The 23305-nt window shown below is 38.8% G+C and overlaps 1 protein-coding gene across 1 annotated transcript; it reads left to right on the forward strand.

Moving 5' to 3' along the window:
• The first annotated feature begins 706 nt into the window (after positions 1–706).
• Positions 707–22433, forward strand: anpepa (alanyl (membrane) aminopeptidase a). The gene is made up of 20 exons (XM_035665855.1): positions 707–2066; positions 4798–4940; positions 5099–5232; positions 5575–5695; positions 6989–7143; positions 7264–7377; positions 7545–7688; positions 7840–7905; positions 10682–10747; positions 10883–11031; positions 12304–12380; positions 13185–13318; positions 14276–14331; positions 14593–14740; positions 14941–15029; positions 15981–16091; positions 17459–17626; positions 17804–17944; positions 20212–20275; positions 21518–22433. Exons 1-20 carry the CDS (start codon positions 1459–1461, stop codon positions 21662–21664), a joined length of 2835 nt encoding a protein of 944 aa, XP_035521748.1. The 5' UTR covers positions 707–1458; the 3' UTR covers positions 21665–22433.
• The last annotated feature ends 872 nt before the right edge of the window (positions 22434–23305 follow it).

A 23305-nucleotide genomic window follows, 5' to 3' on the forward strand; every position in this document is an offset into this window, starting at 1 on the left:
TCAATCTTAATTTGTTTGCCATTAGTATGTTTGTGTGTGTGTGTGTGTAAAGTTTAGCAGAGAAACATGAATAATTTAACAGATGTCTGCTTCGATCCCAGAACTTGCCTCCTGCTTTCTCCTTCCTGAAAGCAACACACACACACAGTGTGTGAGTAGAAGACCCTGATATTTAGACAGATGTTGCAACATCTGGGTGATGAACATTTTTTTCACTTAATAAAATGATTGAGCCTTTGTCAAACAACATTGTTTTAAGTAAGCACAAGGGAATTGTTTCTGGGGTTTTTATTGTGGGGAATTCACTATAAGGTTTTTTTCAAATGCACAAAACCAAAAAGTACTCTGACAACTGTCATAAACATCATTACGTCCCTAACAGCTCATTAATCTTTGTTCATGTATAATTCGAAGCAGGAATGTGGCCTCGCTCGGGCTCCCCTCCACCTGGCACGGGTCTCTCTGCGATGATGGTTTTCCTTCATTCTTACGCTACATAGTGTTTCAGTGTGGTTGGGTCGGTTTGATCTCCTTGACCCCGCAACAGGAACATCTGTTTTCAGTACAAATAACCACCTCCACACCCATTTAAGACCCCTCTTGTCCTACACTGTTCCTATTTGCCTATTTGTCTCCCTGCGTTCACTCTCCTGTGGCGAGGAATGTGTGTGTGTGGTCATGGTGGTCGTGGTTCCCTGAGGTTGGGGCTTTCCAGGCAATTCAGTGATTTCCAAAATCACTCTGCTCTCTTGCTCTTTTTTCCTCCCCTCTCTTATCCAGCCCACTGAACACTCCTCCCTTCATATGCTTCTCGTTTGTTGGGAGTTTGTCAATCGCACAGGATCTGTGTTGACATGCGTCTTTGGAAGCCCCCTGCATTGAGGTTTGGCAGTAGTTGGAGAAAGTGACGCTGCGACGTGGAACTCTGGACACCTTCACCTACGCTCAAAAGTGGATGTTGCTGCTGATGTTCTCCTCCTTAAGGATTTTCTTAACCAGCTTTTCTGTCCAGTGAGGCTTGTGTTTGTGATGGGCAGTGTGTGCTATGTTCACAGAAAGGGAATGTGAGCGGGAGTACGTCTGGGTGTGATGGGTTGGACAGTGCAGGGTAAGGATAAAGTGTTCCATGAGGTTTACCTAACCCTTGCATTAGTGGCAAGACCACAGTAACCACCTCCAGATGTTTGAGAGCACAATCTGATTATTTACAACAAGGCCAATGAACACCGCCCTTTTCACACTACAACGTTTACTCTTTGCTCCTTCGGCAGTGTCCAAGTTAATGCTTAATCCAATTGCAGACCCTTAATTGCTAGGGCTGAGCCCTGTTTATGGGAGGGAGGTTACTTTCTGATCAGTCACTGCAGAAGACAGGAATACAAGCTAAGGGACTCGTCAGACTCATCTCTACCAGTCAAGCAACGGGACCTTCAGGGCTGACCATAGGAACCAGCCACCATGGCCAAGTCGTCTTTCACATCCAAGGCCATCGCCTCTGCCTTTATGATCCTGACCGGCTCTGTCATTGCTGGCATTGTCACCATGGTCATTCTGTACAAGACTCAGATCTCTTCAATGAACCCGACGCCCCGTCCAACCTTCCCGTCCACCACCACAGGACCGCCACCCGTCATGCGGCTGCCGAAGAATCTCATACCCCAAACATACAAGGTCTTTCTGAAGCCTCACTTCTACACAAAAATCATCGAGGAGGTAAATGTCACCAGTCCCAACCAGACGATGCTCTTCACAGGGAACTCTACTGTTAACTTTCACTGCGCCCAGACGACTAGAAGCATCTACCTCAACAGCAAGGACCTGGCCGTTTCTGACGCAAAGGTGATAGACACAGAAAAGAATAATAAGATAATGGTTTCAGCAATGAAACACCACGAAGACGAAAGTAACTTTCTCGAGATTCAGCTTAAAGAGGCACTGGAGGCAGGGGGAAACTACAGTTTGTCTCTGTCTTTCAAGGGAGAAATATCAGAAAATCTTGAAGCTCTGTTTGTAAGCACATACCAACAAGGTGAACCAGAATTTGAAGGTGATACGAATACAGAGAGGTAAGTAACAAAAACCTAAACGTTTCTGTGTGTATAATTTGTGATTATAGCACCTTTCAAAGTATTCTGAGGGTATACATTTTTATTTGTAGAGAAAACGATCCTGGCAGGGTTTCCCCCAGAAAATCATTAAAAGACACCAAATTAGAACCTTTATTGCCCCTCGGTGGCTCTTCATGGCACACAGATGAAAAGGCTCAAGTCATTCCATAGATGAATCCACTTGTAGCGCTCTCTAGCAATGCTGCTAGTCAAATTCAGATGGAAACTGAAAGAACGTACGGTGTATTGACTCCAGTCAAAAATAATTATATTAATCATTCTCATCTGACATCCAGTTACTTTCATAATGCAATCAATTACGCATTACACATTACTTATTGATAAAGTAATTGTGTTTATTTAGTAATTACTCAACAAAAACAGTAATCAGTTACATTACTTGTCACATTACTTTCCTTAGGCTACAGCCCAACTTTGTCTAAGTGCCTGTGAGTAACTCCAAAGCCTCCAAACCCCCCAAACACATATTCTGTATGTATAAAAAGAAACACTGAGACATTTTGCGCTGTAAAAAAACAGTAAAGAAAAAAACTAATTACAACATTTATTTAACATTTGTGTAGTGGCACAGACTAATCATTAACATAGAAGACATCTTTTGACTTGGTCAGTTGGATTTCTGAGATAACACACAAACACATCTGCATTGGAGTCTGCTAAGTCTTGTACAAAAAACAAAATAAAAAACAATGCACATCAGATGTCTTTGTGGTCTTAAAAAAACACAGTGGGCTGTTGTTTGTAGAAGCTCATTTATCAGCTGGACTGTGTTCTAGATTAAAAAGGAGAAAAAGACAAATGTATTCAAAGGAATTGGACAGTTTCATGGTTTAGTCCATTGTCTTGTCTAATTACTGTAATTGATTCATTTCCATGCCCATGGGGTAAAAGAACCCAAACACAGTATGAAATTACTGAGTGGAGACATGTGCTTACACACATACTGTACAAGTGTGGGTCAACACACACACTGTTTGTCACACTATTTATACTCTGTTAGACCGACTTGAAGCAGGATAACCCTCCAGTCACCACTCATGTATTCTCCTTGCTGTTTTTACACATACATTTCAGTCAGAGACCAAAGCTGGTTCATGTTTTCTATTGTGTGTCCCAAATATGCAGTTTGCCATCTGGCTTCCTGTATGTGCTAAACACTTTGTGGACACAAAATCACCTGTTTCCACTAGTATTTGAAAAGACACAAAAGCACATTATTTATTTTATTTATACTCACCAAGTAATTTGTAATGGGTTCTTTATCATAGATATAAAATACAATGCTGCTGCTGTGCGTCTGGTCAAAATCTGCCCTTTAACAATACTGAGAGATGCAGACAAAATCGACTGTAACTTTCTTAATTCTGAACCAATTTTCATGAAATTTGGTTTGTTATAAATATGAGAACTTGAACCTGATGCTGGTTACTTGTAGGAATGAATTCAGAAGAGCTCTATGCAAAAACATTAACCTTCTCAATAACCACAACTCCCACTGGGACATGCAGGCCCAGTTATTTAGAGTTTGAACTTTCAGTTCAGTTTCTATAAAAATGTAGATTTCTGTATATATTATATTGTTATAAAGCCACCTGGTTGCTTGTTTTTGTGAAATGTGAAATTTGTCTACAGGAAAACAATATAGGTGAATTCTTCCCCCCACACACAATTTTCCTTGCCAGTTTCCTGGTTAAACAGTAATATGTAGCCGACCATGTGTATTGGTACGTTATGCACCAACTCATACACACTACTACACATGTATTCATTGTTTTCATTCTGTATTTTGGCCAAAGTGTTGGTCTGACTAGTAGTGGCTGTTTTTTGGTTATCAGTAGCTGTTTTGAGTGTTCTGAACATCCAAACACTGCATATGCCTACAGCATTTTTCCAAGGTGACCCTTGACTGTTTTTGGCATAAAGCTGATTAGATCTGCCCCCAGTAACTGAATTTATAACCAGTATCAGGTTCGATTTCTCACGTTCATAATAAAACAAATTCCATCAAAATCGGTTCAGAATTAAGTGAGTTACAGTTGATTTGGTAGTAAAGTTTGCATCTCTCAGTATTGTTAACAGGCGTATATCGCTTGTTCCCAATATGGCAACCTCGCAGACGCACGCCAAACAAGAACGTGTCTAACTTTCTATATGTATGTTTTTTATGATATCCAAATGGCTTCCAAAGTGACCCTTCCAGAGTCCCACCAGTGCTCCAGTAACAGTTGAGCAAGTCTCAGTCAACTTTCTCCTTTCCTGTATTTAGATATTCTACGTGCTAGGCTAGTCTATGTTGAAAATACATTTTGAAGACGGTTAGAAATAAAAGCAACATATATTGTCACATCTTAAGTTAGCGCGCTAATGTTAGCAAAACACTAGCTAACTAGATAGCTAATTAGCATTTTGCTAACGTTTGCTAGCTAAGTTAAGATGTGACTTGGTCACTTTTACTTTTTAACCCTCTTCAAAATTTGGGTTTTGTTAACCCTAATGTCTTTTCAACATAGATATGCTACGTGCTAGATTGATCGAAGTACAGGAAAGGGGAATGTTGACCGAGGCTTGTTCAACTGTTACTAGCACAGAGCAAAAAGCGGCGGGACTTTGGATGGATCTGTTTGTTTTGTGATAATGAAAGGCTGACTATCTTTATCTGTATGCATAGGTTCCTTGTCGCTACTAATATGGAACCAACAGATGCCAGGAGAGTGTTTCCTTGTTTCGATGAGCCAGAAATGAAGGCTGTGTTTTATGTGACCATCATCCACAGGATAGGCACAACTGCTCTCGGAAATGAGGAAGAGTCAGGTAAAAAAAAAAACACAGCTATTACTGTATCTGTCCCTGACTTCTAAGGTAATGTTTAGTGTTTATTATGTTTCTGGTCACATAGCAATAAAAGATAAACAGTAATAACCGAATAAAACCCTTCCTTATACTGTTCTGCTTTGTTTTCACTTTGTCAGACTCCAATATTATCGACGAAGACTGGCAGTACACTAGTTTTCATCCAACACCGAAGATGTCAACCTACTTGTTTGCCTTCACGGTTTCAGAGTTCAAATCAATCTCCTCCACATATGACCGTGTAAAAATTGAAGTATGTGTACTCCAGTAGATTCAAGATGAATTTCATGTAGCCTAATTGTTTGTGACACGGTGTTGACCTTGGGTAGTTGACTGTAATTTTAACAAATTTATGTTTAATGGCAAAAATAACTGCTAATGGTTTTGGTTTGGTTTCAATTCCATATCAAAATACCATTCAGCACCAAATCTTCAATCCGATAACTGAATAATTTTCATGTTTCCTTCTTTTTTGAGGTATTTAACATTCCATATTTCCCATCCCCTGTTCTATGGAAGTTTAAGGAAATGTAACAAAAATATGTAGGACAATATCTTCTGTGCTTTATCTGACCTCTGTGTTTTGCTCATACAGACGTTTGCCCGTCCTGACGCCACTGCAGCAGGACACACTAAATACGCAAACGACATCACTGGAAAGATTCTCCAGTTCTATGAGAATTATTTTGGAATTAATTACCAACAGAAAACACTTGGTAAGACTTTGAGATACAATATGGCTGTACTGACACATTGATAGATGAAGATAAAATATGCCATTGTCACTGTCAAAAGACATGTATTTTCTTTTTGTTATGATGATGACATTTCACATTTTGGAAGGTCAGCAGGCTAACCGCTTACCGTACCTAGCTTGATAGCTACTGGTAAAGTATGGCTGGCTCGAGCATAACTCTGTGTCCCATTTCTACATCGTTTTATATTAGTATAATGCTAGTATAATTTTGAGTATTAGGGTAAAATGTATTGTAACATTTTGTACCAATACAGCTGATTCCTGTACTTTTACACTAAATATATTTAAATTTAACAGTTTTTTTGACATGAAAGACATGCAGGCTTCTACTATAGATTCCCAGTTACACTATAATAAGCTACTAGATATCTAAAGGTAGTTAAATACTAGCTTGTTATAAGTGAAACCTTTTGAAAAACTAAAAAAATAGCAGGCAAAATAGTTTTTCAGGAATTTGTTATCTGTACTTTGGACCTCTAGGCTGCCACTGACCCATCCACATTAGCTTCTTTGACTCAGTTATATTTCTCGAGGGATTTTTTTCATATCAAATTGGCTCTGGGCCCCTGCTGGCATTGCCATCTCACAAGAGGGCCAAGTCAATGATTAAGTGCTACAAGAAAGCACAACATTCTAAAAAATATTTCTAGTACTAACATGTGCAAACAGCAGTTTCTATACATTTCCAATGTTTTATATCATCTTTGTTGTTGGCAGCCAACCAGAAAATGAAGACCCGAAACCTTTTGCACACATTTGTGGGCACCTTGGACCTTTGCCATTATTTTACGCCAAACTAAATACATTTTTAAAAGTACAACAATGTTTTCATTTTAGTTGTACATGAAGGAGTTGTAAAAATATGATATGATAACAATAATAATCTTGTAATAATTTATTTTATTAAATCACAATATAATGACCCTGTATCGTGATATGTTTTATATGGCCAGATTCTTGCCGATACACAGCGCTATTATTTTATTATATTATTTAGTATTTATTTAAGTACTTTATTCTGTCATTTTATGTAAAGCTATATTCAAAATACAGTTTTAATTAGCATATGCAATAGGCATATGCTCAGGTTTAATAATCAGCTTCCGTCAATAAGAACAGTCCTACCTCTAAAACAGCTCTCCTCTTCTGAGAAAAACCTACTGTGTACTCTTGGATAGTATAACATACTTCTGGCTAAGCTATTTTATTTATATAATTTGATCATTTGTCCATATTTATATGAATCCTCCAGATCAAATTGCACTGCCAGACTTAAGTCCTGCAGCAATGGAAAACTGGGGACTGATCACATACCAGGAGGGAGGCCTGCTCTATGAGGAAGGAGTGTCCTCGCTGTTGCACAAGGAAGTGATCGCCACTCTCATTTCACATGAACTGGCACACCAGGTTAGAGGGAAAAAAGTCTTTGTGTGCTATCCCTAATAAAAACAACCAAATGATGCGAGATACATTTTAATTACAGATCAAGGCTCCAACTGTTTTCACATCTTCTCTTTTTGTTGACAGTGGTTTGGAAATCTGGTGACAATGAAATGGTGGAACGAAGTTTGGCTAAATGAGGGCTTCGCCACCTACATGTCATACTTCGCAGTGGACCACATTGATCCTTCATTTAAAGCGGTGAGAAATTCAGTCATCTTTGCAGACGTGACCAACTTGTGGCAATCACTGACATTGAAACACACACATGAAAAGACAGCATGGTGCAACCAGGTAGGGCAAAATCTCCTTCATACCTTCATGCAGCCTGCATCATGCAACATGTGGGCTCTATTTGTTTTCCTCAGAGAGACACATTTGCCATGAGAGACCTCCATACAGCGTTTGAGGAGGACTCTCTGGCCTCATCCCATCCTCTCAGTCCTCCACAGGAAGATGTCCAGGAGACTTATCAGATCATTGAGATGTTTGATGCCATAACCTACAGTAAGGTAGAGATTCTAGTAATGAATACACATTATGACCACAGCGAGGATGTGCAACACAGAAGCGCACACACTCTTCTTTCTGTTTTATTTGCAGGTCACCCATATCAGTATACTATTAATATTAACAATCAAGTGTATTTGGTCTTCTCTGTAGGGAGCAATTGTGCTGAGAATGCTGGCAGATGTCGTGGGAGAAAACATTTTCCAAAAAGGGATCAAAGTAAGCAATAACTTTTAACCTCATTCAGATGTGCTAAAATGTTTTAATCCTCATAAAAGCTTCTGGCAGGCCCTGCAGACTGTCCCTGAGGTTCAAGATTAAAGGTTGTTACACCCTTTTTGCCCTCAAATCACACTGTAATTGATTTGATTGTCCTTTAGTCAAGACTCAACACTAAAAGGGGCCTCTATCACGCAGAACAAATCCAGAGTCCAGGCAATGTTGTTTTTTCTGAGAAGATGAACCCTTTTGGTAATTTCATGCCTTGCCACATGACATGACTTACAACACGGGTGGGGAAGCCAACTTCCGCAGCAACGTTTTTTAATTTAATGCTTTAATTGGGGGTATGGAAAATCAAAAATGCCCGCTTCACATTCAACATAACCCTCTTATAATATTGTGCATGCCTGGTTGACTTCCACAAACCAAAGACTTGCTGAATGCAACAAAAATGAAAAGCAAACTACAATCAACAAACAAAGTAAAGGACTACCAGTAAAGGTCCCATGGACACACAATATGTAGCTACAGCTTCTTTAGAACATGTGGAGTCTTTGGTGAGCCAAACAAAGCGTATTGATTGGTTCTGAAAAAAAGGGATTTTTGTTCATAGTTGAAGCAATAGTATTTTTAGTTTGTTTTTCACCCTGGAAAGAAAATGTTTCATTTAGCTTTGGTGCAATACTTGGCTGTATTTGTGTTTGTTGTCTTATACTCTATCCAACTTACTGTCTTGTTGATTAGGTATACCTAGCTGGAGTTAATGGAGTCTATTACAACAGGCTTGCAAAATTGTTAGAATGTTGAGATTTTGTTGAAACTGTTGTAAGGTATGGTTACAGCCTTTTAAACAGAGAAATTTCAAGGAGAAATCACTTCATTTCAATGGGTTTGCTGGGATCTGCGGTGTTTGCTTGCAGGGACGAAGAATTCCCCACAAATTATTTTTGTCAAGTTGAACTTTGGTGAACTTTGACATAGTATATTGCCTAGTTGACCAACAAAAGCCCTCATAACAGTGCTGACTTCAGAGAATCCAAAAGAACCATCCACTTTTATTTTACCCTCTTCTGTCCGAGTTGATTCACAATCGGGGAATGGTTCGTAGACAGTAATGAGGCAGGTGGTACACATACAATTCTTGACAAACCATGTTACTGAGTTTGCTAACAGACAGTAAATGCTAACTGACAGTTAGCAAGTGTGGTGCCCAGTTCTTTAACTAGTGTTTAATAAGTACCCCCTGGACTGGACTGAATTTGTGTTATTTCATTCCACTTGCGTCTTTCCAACGTATTTTCTTCTAAAATTGGCACAGTCAATGGAAATGCGTAGCCCAGCAGTAGAGAGATGTTGACTCAACTTTATGGTAATTTTTTTGCTATAGTTGTTCTGTTGAATTGTATTTGATTACTATGTGAGGTGTTTCTCACATTTTGTCCACCAAATTACATCAGTGAGGTGTACCTCACCTGTAAATTTAGTTAGCAATATTGTATCCAGTTGGTAATCTAACACAAGCTCTTTGTCAATTTGGAGTGTTCCTGTACATGGGCAGAGTGGGTGGGTTGGTAGGCCCTGGGGGGTGGCTCCTGGGGCTCCAGCCTCAAATTTTTGCTCAAAAGCTCCTAATGTTTTAGGCTTTTAAAATAACTTAAAATTACTGTAATTTCCCCTTAGTCTCTAAGACAAAGTGAGACAAAGTTCTATTACTGTCCGCCCTAACATTGTCATGTGGGGGTTGTTGTCTTGTGTGTGTCGTGTTTCATTCAGTCGTGAGCAAGTGAGCAAACTAGATAACTAACTATCTAATGGACTATGGACATAATAAAGTTTTTCAGGCGGAGTCAACCTCGACTATTTTTGTATCTTTTTAGGTGGCAGTAGTGAAAATGAGTCATCCTCAACATTTGTTGTGCGCTGGTTACAGAATCATGAAGACAGTTGGAGAACAATTAGAAAATAAATAGGTTCTACTGGAGGAATTTATTCTGGATAACATCATGTTTTTCCCTAATCATGTACAGAATATAGGCATTCTATTATCTCAAATGGCTTAAAAAACATACATATAGCATATAGCTGCCGTAAATGGAGAAAAAAATCTCCCCAAGACGCCCTAGGTTTGGAATAAGGCCCGAATGTTTACAACATCTGGCTCCGGCCCTGGTCATGAAGTCGGTTAAGTTTATTTGAACTTCAGTAAACAACATTTCCATCATATATCCAAATCTAATCTGTTGACAATAACACCATTACTGCTGTTCTGAAGTCTAACTTTCCAACATCTGGTTTATGTCTGCTGCAAAGGGAAAAGACAATGGGAAACGGGTTCACAAACCATGCTTTTTGTCCACTTGTAGTTTCCACTGCGTCACGCAAAATCAATAAGGGTGTCATATTTTCCCAGTGGGGAGCAGACAGATTACTAAAGGATAATACTGTTGTGGGTGAGAATAATCAGAATCTCTAAGGGAGCAGGCAGAAGAAGGGTTCAGAAACACCTCGTCCATCATTGCTGTTGACTGTCCAGAAAAACCCCCCAGAAAAGTTCGGTCTAGACCTGCTCCATTTGAAAAGTGTCCTGAGATACATTCTGGTATGAATTGGCGCTATACAAATAAAATTGAATTGAATTGAATTGAAAAACCTCTTTTCAGCCAAACATTTATTTATTTGCACATTTTTATCTAGCTAATATAAAGGCAAACGCAGGATGAAACTGTATTAATTATAACTTCTCTTTCTCGTTCTCTCTGTTTTTATGTTTTAGATGTACCTGTCGGACTTTAAGTATGCAAACACTGACCAGAACAACCTCTGGGATTATATACAAATGGTGAAGTAAAGTAAAAATTAGCGTGAAAGCCAAATTCTTGTTGCTGAGATTAAGCATGTCTTACTGTCAATACTAATTGATGAGATTATGGTATTCGTATCATAAAATATTAACTGATCTGTGCCATGTTTGCAGGCAGTAGATGAGGATAGCGGTCACACCAAGGTGGCCATAATAATGAAACCGTGGACTACTCAAATTGGCTATCCTGTCATCACCATCAACACTACTGATGGAGGAATCTACCAGAAGCACTTCCTGTTCAATGACTCTTCTGAATCTAGGTATGTGCTAAATGGAGATTGCTTCAGTGTACATAGTTTTCAGTTTGGTTAAAGCTGAGGACAATGAGAATACAGTAGGCTACTGATCATACTAATCCAGTTAAGATGATAGTCAATGGATCTCAGTAGCTATAGATTTTGTAATTACATTAATTTACACTTATCAAGGAATCAAGGACATTTATATGTCCCAGATAACAAAATTGTAGATCAGTTGACTTTCTCTGAAGATATGTTTTAATTAATTATTAATTAAGAATAATTTAATTGAATTTATTTTATTGAAAAGAATAAACTATTGAGTGAGAATCATTATGTATGAACAAATTAATTTACATCTTTAGCATTAATGGAAATCACAACAACAATGGAATGAAGTTGATGGAGAACAAAACAGAGCCAAAAGGAGAATTAATATTGGACTTGCATTCATCAGGTGGACAGAAACAGAAACAGAAAGGGTCACAATATTACAATATCAGGCAAAAGAATATCAAATAATGCCGTTTTAACGAAACTGGCAAAAAATAATGCTGTTGTGATGTATTTTGTCGTTATTGCAAACACAGTATGGCAACCTCTGGTCAAAAACTGGTTTCAGAACGACGACTTCCTCCCTCAGTATTCATTGTAACTTTACATCTTGAGTGTGAATGTGACTCATTTGGGCTAGGGTTGCAGGAGATTGCTTACCTTCGCTATCTTTCCTAAGGCCAAAGTTGGATCATAAATCTGTCCTCCTGATATACATCATCACTTCACGAAAGTTGTCACCAAATGATTCAATAGTCGGGTTCTTGTGGCTGTTTTGGTTGGCAAAATACAGTAAACATATGATATAAAATATTGTTTTTGCGTTAATGCTACTTTGTTAATCAAGTATTTCTCTGTCAGGCCTGCATGAAACCACTGCAGATGATTACAGTAGATTATACCTTTGGCCATGCGGAGTGTTTTGAAACAATGTTTTGTAACTATGTGCTCCATGACACTGCTATGGTGAGTTGCACAATAATTTAACCTGACATGGTTTTAAGTTGCTCCAGCCATATCCAGACCATAACAGCTCTGGATGCAGATTAGATTTCACACTCACAGATCACTGTGCCCTTGTCACCTTTTACTAAAATTCCTCTTTTTGGATTGTTAGTTTGACTCTTCATTCCTCATTTTATAAGCTGAAGGACATTTTACTGAATCATGAGCATCCTGGCATATCATAACATGTACTTATTATATCTGGTTGTTTGTCTGTTTTTTCTGCCTGTTTAGTCTTTGGTGGCATGTCCCGATCACAGCCATGGCAGATAAATCTGGATTGTTTTCTTTCATGTTGGAAGACAAACCAGGTAACAGAATATACAGCACAGAGCCTTGGAACAAACACCTTGTTTCTCAGCTTTGCCTTCATATTGGACAAACATTCATTGGACATGAATGCTGAAAGCATATGTTCTTCTACACCCTAATTCTTTATTAGTGGGAGATGCTGACTCAGCCTTATGAGATACATTAAACTGTTCAGTCACATTCATAGTAAGTTAGATTATTTCTCACTTTCCCACTACAATACTTCAGTTACTTCATACAAATTAAAGCCAGCATTTCAGTATAGCGACAGCTCTTGAACACACCTGAAAATATTCCACCTTTTACAGATTCTTCATATTATTTAACTTTTAGAGCCAGCAATTCAGTCCAGCATAACTTTTCAACTAATTTTAAATATTCCACATGTTTTGAACAATTTCAAAGCCAGCAATTCAGTTTAGTGTAAAGCTTTCAGCAGTCAGGTACATTTAAATACAATAAAATACAATAGAATAAAATACAACAATAGAATAAACATTCACACCAGCAATTTCTTCAGACATTGCATTCTCTAGTAAATTGTGATTTACACCTTCTCAGTTACATCAAGCTCACAGAAGACTAGATAGAAAAACTCATGACTGAATGATGGACATCCTAAGCCAGCTATGGCTTTTGATTGGGTACAAATCAGTTGAGAGACAAGTTTGATGAGATAGACCAGATAACAGAATCAGTTGTATGAGATTACTTACTGGTTTCTCATTTTTCGTACTGTGCCACTGATTTGTGATTCCTAGCCTGTAAATGTGAGCTTTGACCAATATTTTCCTATCAAATAGAAAAGAAAGACACCTTAATTTCTAAGAGTGGAGAGTGGATCCTGGCAAATGTCAACTGTACTGGATACTACAGAGTCAATTACAACCCAGAGAACTGGGAACGCCTCCTGACTCAGCTGGAGACAGAACCACGTGTGAGTACTGAGCCACATAATGAATTAGCAAATCACAGCTCTGAGCAGAAACCTTATTCCACGGAGTAAGGAAAGACCTTTTACTAGAAGGTAAAATTATAACAGGTAGAATATATCTAGGGCTGGCAATGTCTTTGAAGTGGTCGGCCCACCACTTTGGTCCAGACTGAAATGTCTTAACAACTGTTGGATGGATTGCAGTGAAATTTTGTACAGACATTCATGGTTCCAAGAGAGGATAATGGATAATAACTTTGTTGATCCCCTGATAGGCTGTTTGTGAGATTTTACAGGATCATCACTAGAGTTATTACAATTCATCCTGCAGGGAACACAAATGTCTCTACCCAATAGTTTGATATATAGTCGAAACAAGTTATTAAGATTCATTGTTTGGGGAACAATAATGTCAATCTATGTATTAGATGTTGAGATATGTCACTGGGACAACTTTGACTTGCTGGTGGTGCCAAATGGAAAGTCATCAGTAGGATCAGTAAAGTCATTGCGAATCATCCTCTGGGGCATGTCTCTACATGTCTCTCATGACAATCCATCAAATAATCTGGACTAAAGAGGCAGACGAGCCGACAGACAGTCACTTCCATCCCTTGATCCCACTTGATCATTGGATTACTGTATGCAGCTTCTTCAAACAGACCTCTTAAGGCTCTTTCAGACACAATGTGATTTGATGCAGTAAAAAAGATGTGCTGTGCTGCAAGCCACTGGAAATACACTCAGATACTCATACTATTGGGTTTATACCTGACTTTTTAAATTCAACGTAATAATCAATACATAATTATTTGGTTTAAAGCCTTATTTTGCGTTTTCACTGCTGCACTCCTGGTCATCATTTCCTGATTTTGCTGTTGGTAGAATGGCTGAGTAGAGTTGCAGATGTCTTTGTAAACTGAAATGTCTACTGTCCCTCATGTTGCTCTTGTTTTTTAGCGGATCCCACTGATGAACAGAGGACAACTTATTGATGATGCATTTAACTTGGCAAGGTAATGACTTGGATTCAGTTGATCCAGACTTACAAATAAGTTTTCTGTTGTGTCACACCCAGGGGTGTAGGGGTAAATACAGAGGTGGGTAAACTAGCTAACTGTTTCACCTGACTGACTGATACAGTTGATATGAAAATGGATGAATAAGCTTATATTAAAAAGGGATGGATAAACAGAGATACCTGGGTTTACTGCTCGCTACTCCCCTGGTCACAACTGAATTTTAAAAACACGTTCCCTCATCTCGGTTTTTCTCAGAGCCAAACTGGTCGATGTGAGACTGGCTCTGAATTCAACCCGCTTCCTTCACAACGAGACAGCGTACATTCCCTGGGAATCAGCAGTCAGGAACCTCGAGTACATTGTCCTCATGTTTGACCGCTCCGAGGTGTACGGACCCATGCAGGCATGTGTCATTAAAATGTCCTTTTCAACATGTGATATTCAAAATGAATGTATCTTGCTTCGACCTGCAGTGGATAGAGAAGATGGATTTAACTGAATAAAACCCACTGGGCTTAATGTCCATGCCTCATCAGATCATAAAAAAATGATATTGCTGCGTGTATTCCTGAAACTCTGCTGTAAAACTGTTTCTTCCTGCAGGCATACCTCCAGGAACAAGTTAAGGGCCTTTACAGTTTCTTCAGAAACTACACATACAATTCAAAAGTCCCAGAAGACCATTCCTTACAGTAAGGAAGATTTTATTGATCCCTCAGGGGTAATGTCATGATATTGTTTAAACCGAATTTTCCTTTAGTTAATCATCAGCAGATTCACACATGTTTTCACTTTACAGTTTTACAAACTAACAGTCCAGTCCGAGAGTGCCAGAGAGCTGGTTTCACACACCACCAGTTATGGATATGTTAGGGACAGATGTGCAATGTGGACAATATGTAGTGTGCTTATAAGGAAACACTGTCAGGGGTGAAAAACACTTAACTGAATTATTATTTGCTATTAATCTTTAGAGGCTCTTTGTATGCGTGGCAGCAAATTAACATTACAAAATGATTTACAAAACAAAAAAGCTCTCAAACAACCAGCTTGGCAGGATATTTGTATTTTTTTGTTCGCTAAAAATCAAATTCCAGTGAGCATAATATTGTGAGTAGTTTGGTGACGTTTGGCTCAACGTTTTGCTTGGGGGACTGTTTTGATTGGTGAAACTCGCAGGAAACTACAATGATTTATCAAATTTGCGGAAAGCTAGAATTCACAAGGATCGGTTGAATTTGTGTAATCACAACATTGCAACTTCACCGTTTGACTTTTATGAATAATTTTACTTAATAATTTTAACACAAATACTTTGCCACCATAAATTAAAAATCTGATAAAGCTAATTCATCATGAATATGAATGCATTTGATTATTATTTGTTATAGCGTATCTGTATTTCATATTAATATTAATAATACAATTTAAATAACTCAAGTGAAAGGTCTCGCTCATAGTAACAAAACTACAGAATATTATCACTCTGCAGCTTTAGGATTTCATAATTAACTTGGCTTATTCTTAAGCTCGGAAAGAGTAGTTTGGAAAGGCTTCTTTAAAACACATTACATTACATTTAATGTAATTTAATACCTGTGCACTTTTTATATCAAATTAAATTGTGATGTCCTCATTTCAAGGCGCAGCCAGCTCATAGCCATAGATGTGGCATGTTCCAATGGACTCCCAGAATGCATAGAGATGGCTTCAAAGATGTTTGCAATCTGGATGAACAGCAACAGCACTAACATGTATGAACACTACTGGATAAGTATATATCATTTATATAATGTCATTTCTGCTACATACCTACTATAACTCTCCTAAACTTGCACATGATTCTATTGGTTTCCAAAATAAATGGTGTCACTATAATAGCTTTTGTTATATTCTGTAGCTTTTCTCTCCAGCAATGATTTAGTGACGGTAGGTGCCATTTAATCACTTTTTGTGTTAATTGTTGGTGGCTGTTAGCACTTTGCAGTGTCGCTTTTATCTTTAAAGCTGTACTTGGCAGGATTTTTATGCTTACATGCACTCTAATCCTAAATGACAAAATGGGGCGGCCACTGAAAACATGATCCTAATCATACTAAGTGAGAAAGTGTTTGGCAAAACAAAACTGTCGTGTCTTTACAGTTACCTACAGTTTCCAGGTGCAGTTTTAAAGTAGAGAGACATTAAAGGTGTATTTGCTCAGTACTTCAATACACATGCATGTATATACATGCATGGAAGTATATTAATGCATTTGCACTCACCCATCCTCGGTCTACAGATAGAGTGTTGTATGTTGCCAAGTTGTGATTTGTGATTTTTGGGCTGTATAAATAAAACCGACTTGACTTGAGAGTATGTTTGCCTGTACACCAAGACACTAGCTTTAGATTACCACTCTGTAATAACATGGTAATAGTAAGGTAATAACATGTAACAGTGGGGTGATAACATGGTAATAGTGGGTTAATAGACTGATAAGGATGAAATAAAAACCTATCTATTACTTGGTTATTACCTTGGAAATTGCATGGTATTACCTCTTTTTTATCAAAAGATCACCCCACTATTACCATGTTATTATAGAGCTGTAATGTAATGTATCAATAACAATATAAAGATCAGGGGTGAGCGAGTACACCATTATCTGTATTTGTTAAACTAACTCTATATTTGTACTCAAAAATGGGCGGGGCTTAAACTTCATATTGGTAGTGCTTAACCTGGAAATGCACTAATCTGAATTTGTTAATTTAAGGCTGAAAGATATGGGTTGATCAGAAGTTGCTATATTTATTAGAAAACTATTTACAGAACAGCCACAGAATTGAGCTACAGAGCAATGAGGATTACAAGAGTAAGACTTTTGAGGTTTTTTTTTGTTCAGCCGAGTACTTGCTCAACCCTAACACCTCCGACCACGCATTATCACCTCTCAGGTGCAATCCCCTCGTTTGTAGTGGTTGGAGAAAATATATGAAATTAGACCGGATGGAGAAAGTGTTCAGTGTGTCTGCAAATATGCTGATAGGCAGGAAAAAGTAAAGCCCAGTACAACCGCGAGAACTTGACACAGTCCTGATGTGGGGAAAATAACTGTGTGTGTGTGTTTGTGATTCAGCATCCATCCCAACCTGCGGTCTGTAATCTACTGCCAAGCCGTGGCTGCTGGCGGGGGGAAAGAGTGGGAGTTTGCCTGGAACAAGTTTCAGAGCTCCAACGACACCTCGGAGAAAGAGCAGCTCCGTAGGGCTCTGTCATGCACCAAGAAGATCTGGCTGCTCAACAGGTGAGCTCAACAAACAGATCTGATCCTGATGTGTCATACACGGAATTACATTAGTATAATTTTTACTGTGTTTATATAATGACTTCTCTCATAACAGACACACCCGTGATAAGGTGAATCCCAAACATACAGTTTTTATTAAGTGAAGAGCCAGTCGGTGCCTTCCTTATCTTACAGATACCTGGATTACACCTTGGACCCTGAAAAGATTCGTCTGATGGATGTTGCCTCCACCATTAACTACATAGCCAAGAACGTGGCGGGGCAGGCGCTGGCCTGGAACTTTGTCAGAGCACACTGGGACTATGTCAGGCAGGGGTAGGTTGCTATTTGGACTCTCATATTGGGTTTTTGCAGAATCAATGTCATTTTATGAGTCATGAACAAGTATTTGAGATTGTGTAGTTGGACCTAAAACCAATATAGACTTGAAAAGGAAGACACTTGGTTCTTGGTGTTTTTGGTCTGAGGTTGATGATAGGCGGTATTTTGCGTCAGCGCTGAAGGTTTAAATTTAGCTGTTTTTATTCCAACAGATTTACAAGAAAATTGCAAGTATTCATGGTTTACCCCAGAACGTGTTTGTCAGGGTGGAGAAGCCAACCCGAACACAGCAGTTAGACTGAGAACTCTGAGTTAAAACAGAAATGAAATTCTCTCTTCTATTTGCTCTTTAAAGTTGCATCAACACTTTTTTTGCCACTTAAAGACAGAAGGCCTCAGCTAGCTAAAAGTCACACACATTTGTCATATTATGACTTTGTTATGGCTAACTTGTTAGCAAACTGTTGCCTGTTTACACCTCCAGCATACACTGAGCAACATTAACATCCGTTTGGTGTTAAAAACAGAGAGTAACTATAGGACATGCATCAGGCGGCCAGAAGCACGACTCAAAATCTCTACAGAATGTGTAAATAAGCAATTGTTTGCTTTATCAACTTTATATGGTGACTATATGTCAGATTGTGTGTGTGTAGCTCGTCCCACTGCTCCCAGGTAGGCAACAAAGTCAAACCACAGCTTTACATCCCTGTGTGTCTGCTCCAGAGATAGATCCAGGACACTTTTAGTTTAGCTTAGCTAGCTCAGGGTTGCTCTGTGCTGCGACATTAGAGCTAAGCCTCATTGATTACACAGTTGCATGATCAATAACATGCAGTGATCATTGTAAATATGCTGACAAACCATAGAGTAGTAATATGCAAAAGATATAGAGCTCAACAGTGATCGTCCACTTTTTGAACAGCTCCAGTTCCAGAAGTTCCCGTTTATTCACTTCATTGACGTTTCAGAAAATTGTTATATGAAGAGTTTTAAACTTATATCAAGCTGATGGACCACCAAACATTCGATTCGGAGCAAAACAAAGCTTGGAAAACAGAAAACCACTGCGAATCATAACAACAGTAGCTCATTTCTTCTTGAATTCAACCACTGTCATTATTTTAGTCTTTGTATGGTTAATGGTGGTGTAATATATTTTAGTTTCAACCCTCGTACAGTCAGTGGTAGCAGTAGCTCACTAGCTAGCTTAAACCTGTTGTAAGTGCGCAAATAAAGTTTTTTTTTAAAGTAACTCACTAGCTGTTCGGTCAGCCAATCAAAGACGTCGTCGGTGTTACACTTTAGGATTGTGGGTACTGTAGTACTTCTCTGTGAGATTGTGAATAAAACAGGTTTATCTTAAAACAAAGCTGATATCGCGTGGCTTCTACAGGAGCATTCATTCACAATCTCATAGCTCATGTAAGTCTACCTTGGGTGATTACGATATCATGGCTAATAATCAAAATCCTCTATTGAGAATATGAATGGGATTTTTACTTCCGGACCCTCGCTGTGGAGCTCTATTGTGCTGTGAACCTCAGCCCCACACCGTGCTTGCTCCTGTTTTCCTTGGTTCACAGCTCCGTCTCATGATCTACTTTGAGGCCATGAGCTGCCAACTGAGAAGACAGGACTGCTGTTGTTAGTGATGTCTTAATGGACGTAGTGCTGCTCAACGCCACAGGGATCTGAGGGCCTCGTCTCGCCTGGGGGGCTGCTGTTTACAGAGGCCTCTTGATAGTGAAGTGACCTGCAGTTGAGTCACTTGAATAAACAAGCCCTGTCATAAAAGAACAGACTATAATAAACAGTGGCTTATAAAAATCTTGCAGACCGTCATCGCGTACAAAGGTCTTCTTATTTAATCAGTGCTTATCATTAGCTCTCCTCCATAAAGTCCCCGCTGACTGTGTTGTTACCAGGAAGCAAAATTGATCGGTATCAAAGTTTAAATATACATAACAGACAGGATTTCATTTCATGAGCACACAGCGACACCTGAGATTGATCTCAATGAAGCAGTCAGCTGGGATTTAACTGGATTTGCGTACGATATCCAGTTCATTAGGTCCACCTAGCTCAAACTAATGCAGTTTAAAACACCACCCTGCAATCAATTCTACATTTATCAAAGTTACAGCGTTCAGTTTTAGTTGAAGCTCTTGTCCATTGGACTTTGTGCCCAGTTTACAGGCTGTAGTCCGTGGTGCTGTGTGTAAAACTGTTTCTGATATTGTTCCTGTCTCTGCTGCCAGGGCTGGAGCGATGCTGATCGAGGGCGTGACCAGCAGGTTCTCCACACAATTTGAATTGAAGGAGGTAATATATTCATGTTTTTATTAGGTCATGGTGATGATCCCAGTATGCAATATGTGGAGTGGGGAGTCATGTCTTTCCAGTCAGGCAATAATTGATTTATATCACACGAGTAACTGGATACACCCTGATATCTTATCTTCTGTGCGTGTTAGTTTTACCTGAGCCAAAACCCAATTTTCCCTCGCTGTGATTTCTTATTTATAGGGCTGGTTATATTCTGTATTTTCCCATGAAAAGATGGAAACCGTCAATGGATCCTGATAACAAGTACTGTGTGTGTATCAAAACCTGATATATGGTCTTCCTCTGTGCCACAGAGCTCCATTGTTGTCCAAAAACTATTGAAAACACATCAGTGAGCCACACTGTTGCACTGGGTGACATTTTCTTTCGTTACCATGCACGCACTGAAGTTTATTTTGACTCCATCCCATAGTTTTTATTTTATTTGAGCTATTTTTGGCAGACTATATTCAGCTGTGGATTAATACAAATTTGTTTAAGCAAGCATTTCAGGCAGCAGGGCGGTGTATGTGGGATTGACTTTAAATGAATTTTTCACGGTAGTAAAGGAAACGTCACCCAGTGCAGCAGTGTGGCTGACTGAGGTTTTTTAAAGGTTTTTGGACACCAGTGGAGCTCTATGGTACAGCGGAAGAAGATATATCAGTCTGTCTAATGCAGGATACTGGGGAACCAAATAAACTTTTGAGATTTTTTTGGTTTTGGGGGGGAACTTTTTCCCTTTATTAGCAGGACAGCTGAAGATTGATAGGAAAGGAGGTCGAGAGAGAGGGGATGACACACAGCAAAGGGCCACAGCAAGGACTTGGTACATAGGATGTCAGCTCTACCGGGGGCCAAGTCCTAATGCGCTCTTCACTAAACGTACTGCCATTTTAACAACAGAACGAACAAAACTAAATTATCTTTGGTATTATTTGTTTCAGCTGGCACTCAGTAATGTAACGTTAGTTCTTCCTGGTTCTCTCCTGCAACTTGATTGGATGCTGATTCGTCCAGGATCAGGATTATGTGTTGACTTGTTGGAAATTAACAGCATTGATGTTAGCTGTTTCAGGAAATAAAGGGAAATGAATTGATTCATCAAAAAAAAACTAGGACTTTGGACTAAGGGGAGGTATCCAGTATTTTTATTTTTATTTTTTTGGTCTTGGTTGAATGCAGTGCGCTTCCGTAGCAATATTCTAACATCACTGTATGATCTGTGTGTGTACACAGCTGGAACATTTTGCAACGGACTACGAGCTGGGTTGTGCCAACAGGGCGGTGTACCAGGCCATGGAGCAAACCAAAGTTAACATCGAGTGGGTCAGCGAGCACAAAGATGTTATCCTAGAGTGGTTTGAAGGACAGACCGCTTGGTAGAGTGGACAAACGCCATCGCTAGCAGTTTTCAGTTCTGCAGCTGAATGCTCTTCTGCCTTCACTAAATCCATGTCAACAAGATCATGAGTGAACCTCACTTTGCCTGGAACATGGACCAGAGAAATAATGAAATTATGAAATGAGAGATTACATTTTCCACCAAACAGTTTACCGACCTGAACTGTGATTGTGCCGCACACAAGACTGGTCATGAATGAAGTCATGAAATGTGGCACTTAAGACCAAACTGAGACACAGCAGTGTTTACATATACACCCATATGTGTTATTTATACAGTATATTCAACGCGGACAGTCACAGTAACAAGACGGTGCCGCTGTTTGTGATTTTTGCACATGATGCTGATTCGGCATCAGTCATCTTTAAAGTATCATTGTTGTAAATTGTTTTATGTGAAAAATTTGTAACATATTTTGTTTTCAAAATCACTTTTCTTTTCTTGTTGCTGTTGCCAATTAGTGAAATTATTATATAATATAATCAATTATTATATTAATATCCAAGCATATATGCATTTGGAGGAAAACCAGTAAAGGAAAACAAAATAACTGCAACAGCTAAAATGTAACGTGCTGCCAATTTCCAGTCCAGCAACATTTGCACAAGTCAGAGCCAAAGGACAGAATCTCCTCTGTTTGTAACGGGGTTAATATATTATATATATCCTGTAATCAAGGAACCAAATAATTTTTGAATGTTGCTAAAATTGTTATTTTCAATAATAAAACATTGATATGGTGTTAAATGTGAGTCCTTTAATCCAGTACATGTCATTTTTGCTTTGAAAATAATGTAAAAATAATACAGGTCATATTCACTGACTTAATGTAACACAACTTTAGAATAACAAGATGATAATAATAGTGATATGTGTAATGATATGTGTACAATATTGTCACATTTGAATCTGGTGACAGTCAATCACATAGTCCCTAATGAAACTGTTCACAGATCAGTATTAAGAGTGTTTATTAACTCTTCGCCACTTGCTGAAAATATTTCTGCACTTTCATTTAAGGATAAACTGCCTGATTTTTTTACATTGCTCTTGGAATGCTATATATATATACTTGATGCGATTATAAAAAATCAGGGGGTGTATCATTAAAGTATAATTAGAACATAACTACTGTTGTGTTCCTCTTCCGCTGCTCTGTTATAATCTGGACAGGATGTATGCAGGATTTTGGGGCACACAGTAAAACTCTAAATTAAGTAAAATCCTACTTTGACATCAGAATGAAATACTGCTGACGCAGAATCCTCAGCCTGTGTTTGCATCTGTTGCCAGGGAGTGTTGCCTAGGGAGATTAGACTGGCGACACTGAATCAGTGATTGCACCATTAAACACTCTACAGCGCCATTCAGACTGGATTAATATTCCAGGGAAACGTGGGCAATAAATATAAAAATATCATTCGCCCTATCCTCCGTACTGAAGTCATTTTTTCAGGTGGCAGACTAGCCAAGACACAATAACCACATGTAGACAACACTGCATGGTCCTGTTCTGTTAATGGCTTTTCTTTGTTTCTTCTCATGTGGGTAAAACTGTGTATTTTTACACCAGTGTACTGAGCTTATGAAACCGGTAACTTCAGAGATACTCTTTAAAATAC

This window comes from Morone saxatilis, unplaced genomic scaffold (genome assembly GCF_004916995.1).
Source record: "Morone saxatilis isolate NCDOM2014 unplaced genomic scaffold, NCSU_SB_2.0 Contig2, whole genome shotgun sequence".
Lineage (NCBI taxonomy): Eukaryota > Metazoa > Chordata > Actinopteri > Moronidae > Morone > Morone saxatilis.

Bases quoted from the DNA above. Each gene is read 5' to 3' on its own strand.
- anpepa (XM_035665855.1), top strand. From the start codon at position 1,459: ATGGCCAAGTCGTCTTTCACATCCAAGGCCATCGCCTCTGCCTTTATG. The intron at 5,696-6,988 runs GTAAGACTTTGA...TGAATCCTCCAG, and splicing joins TTACCAACAGAAAACACTTG to ATCAAATTGCACTGCCAGAC. The intron at 7,906-10,681 runs GTAAGCAATAAC...TTTATGTTTTAG, and splicing joins TTTTCCAAAAAGGGATCAAA to ATGTACCTGTCGGACTTTAA.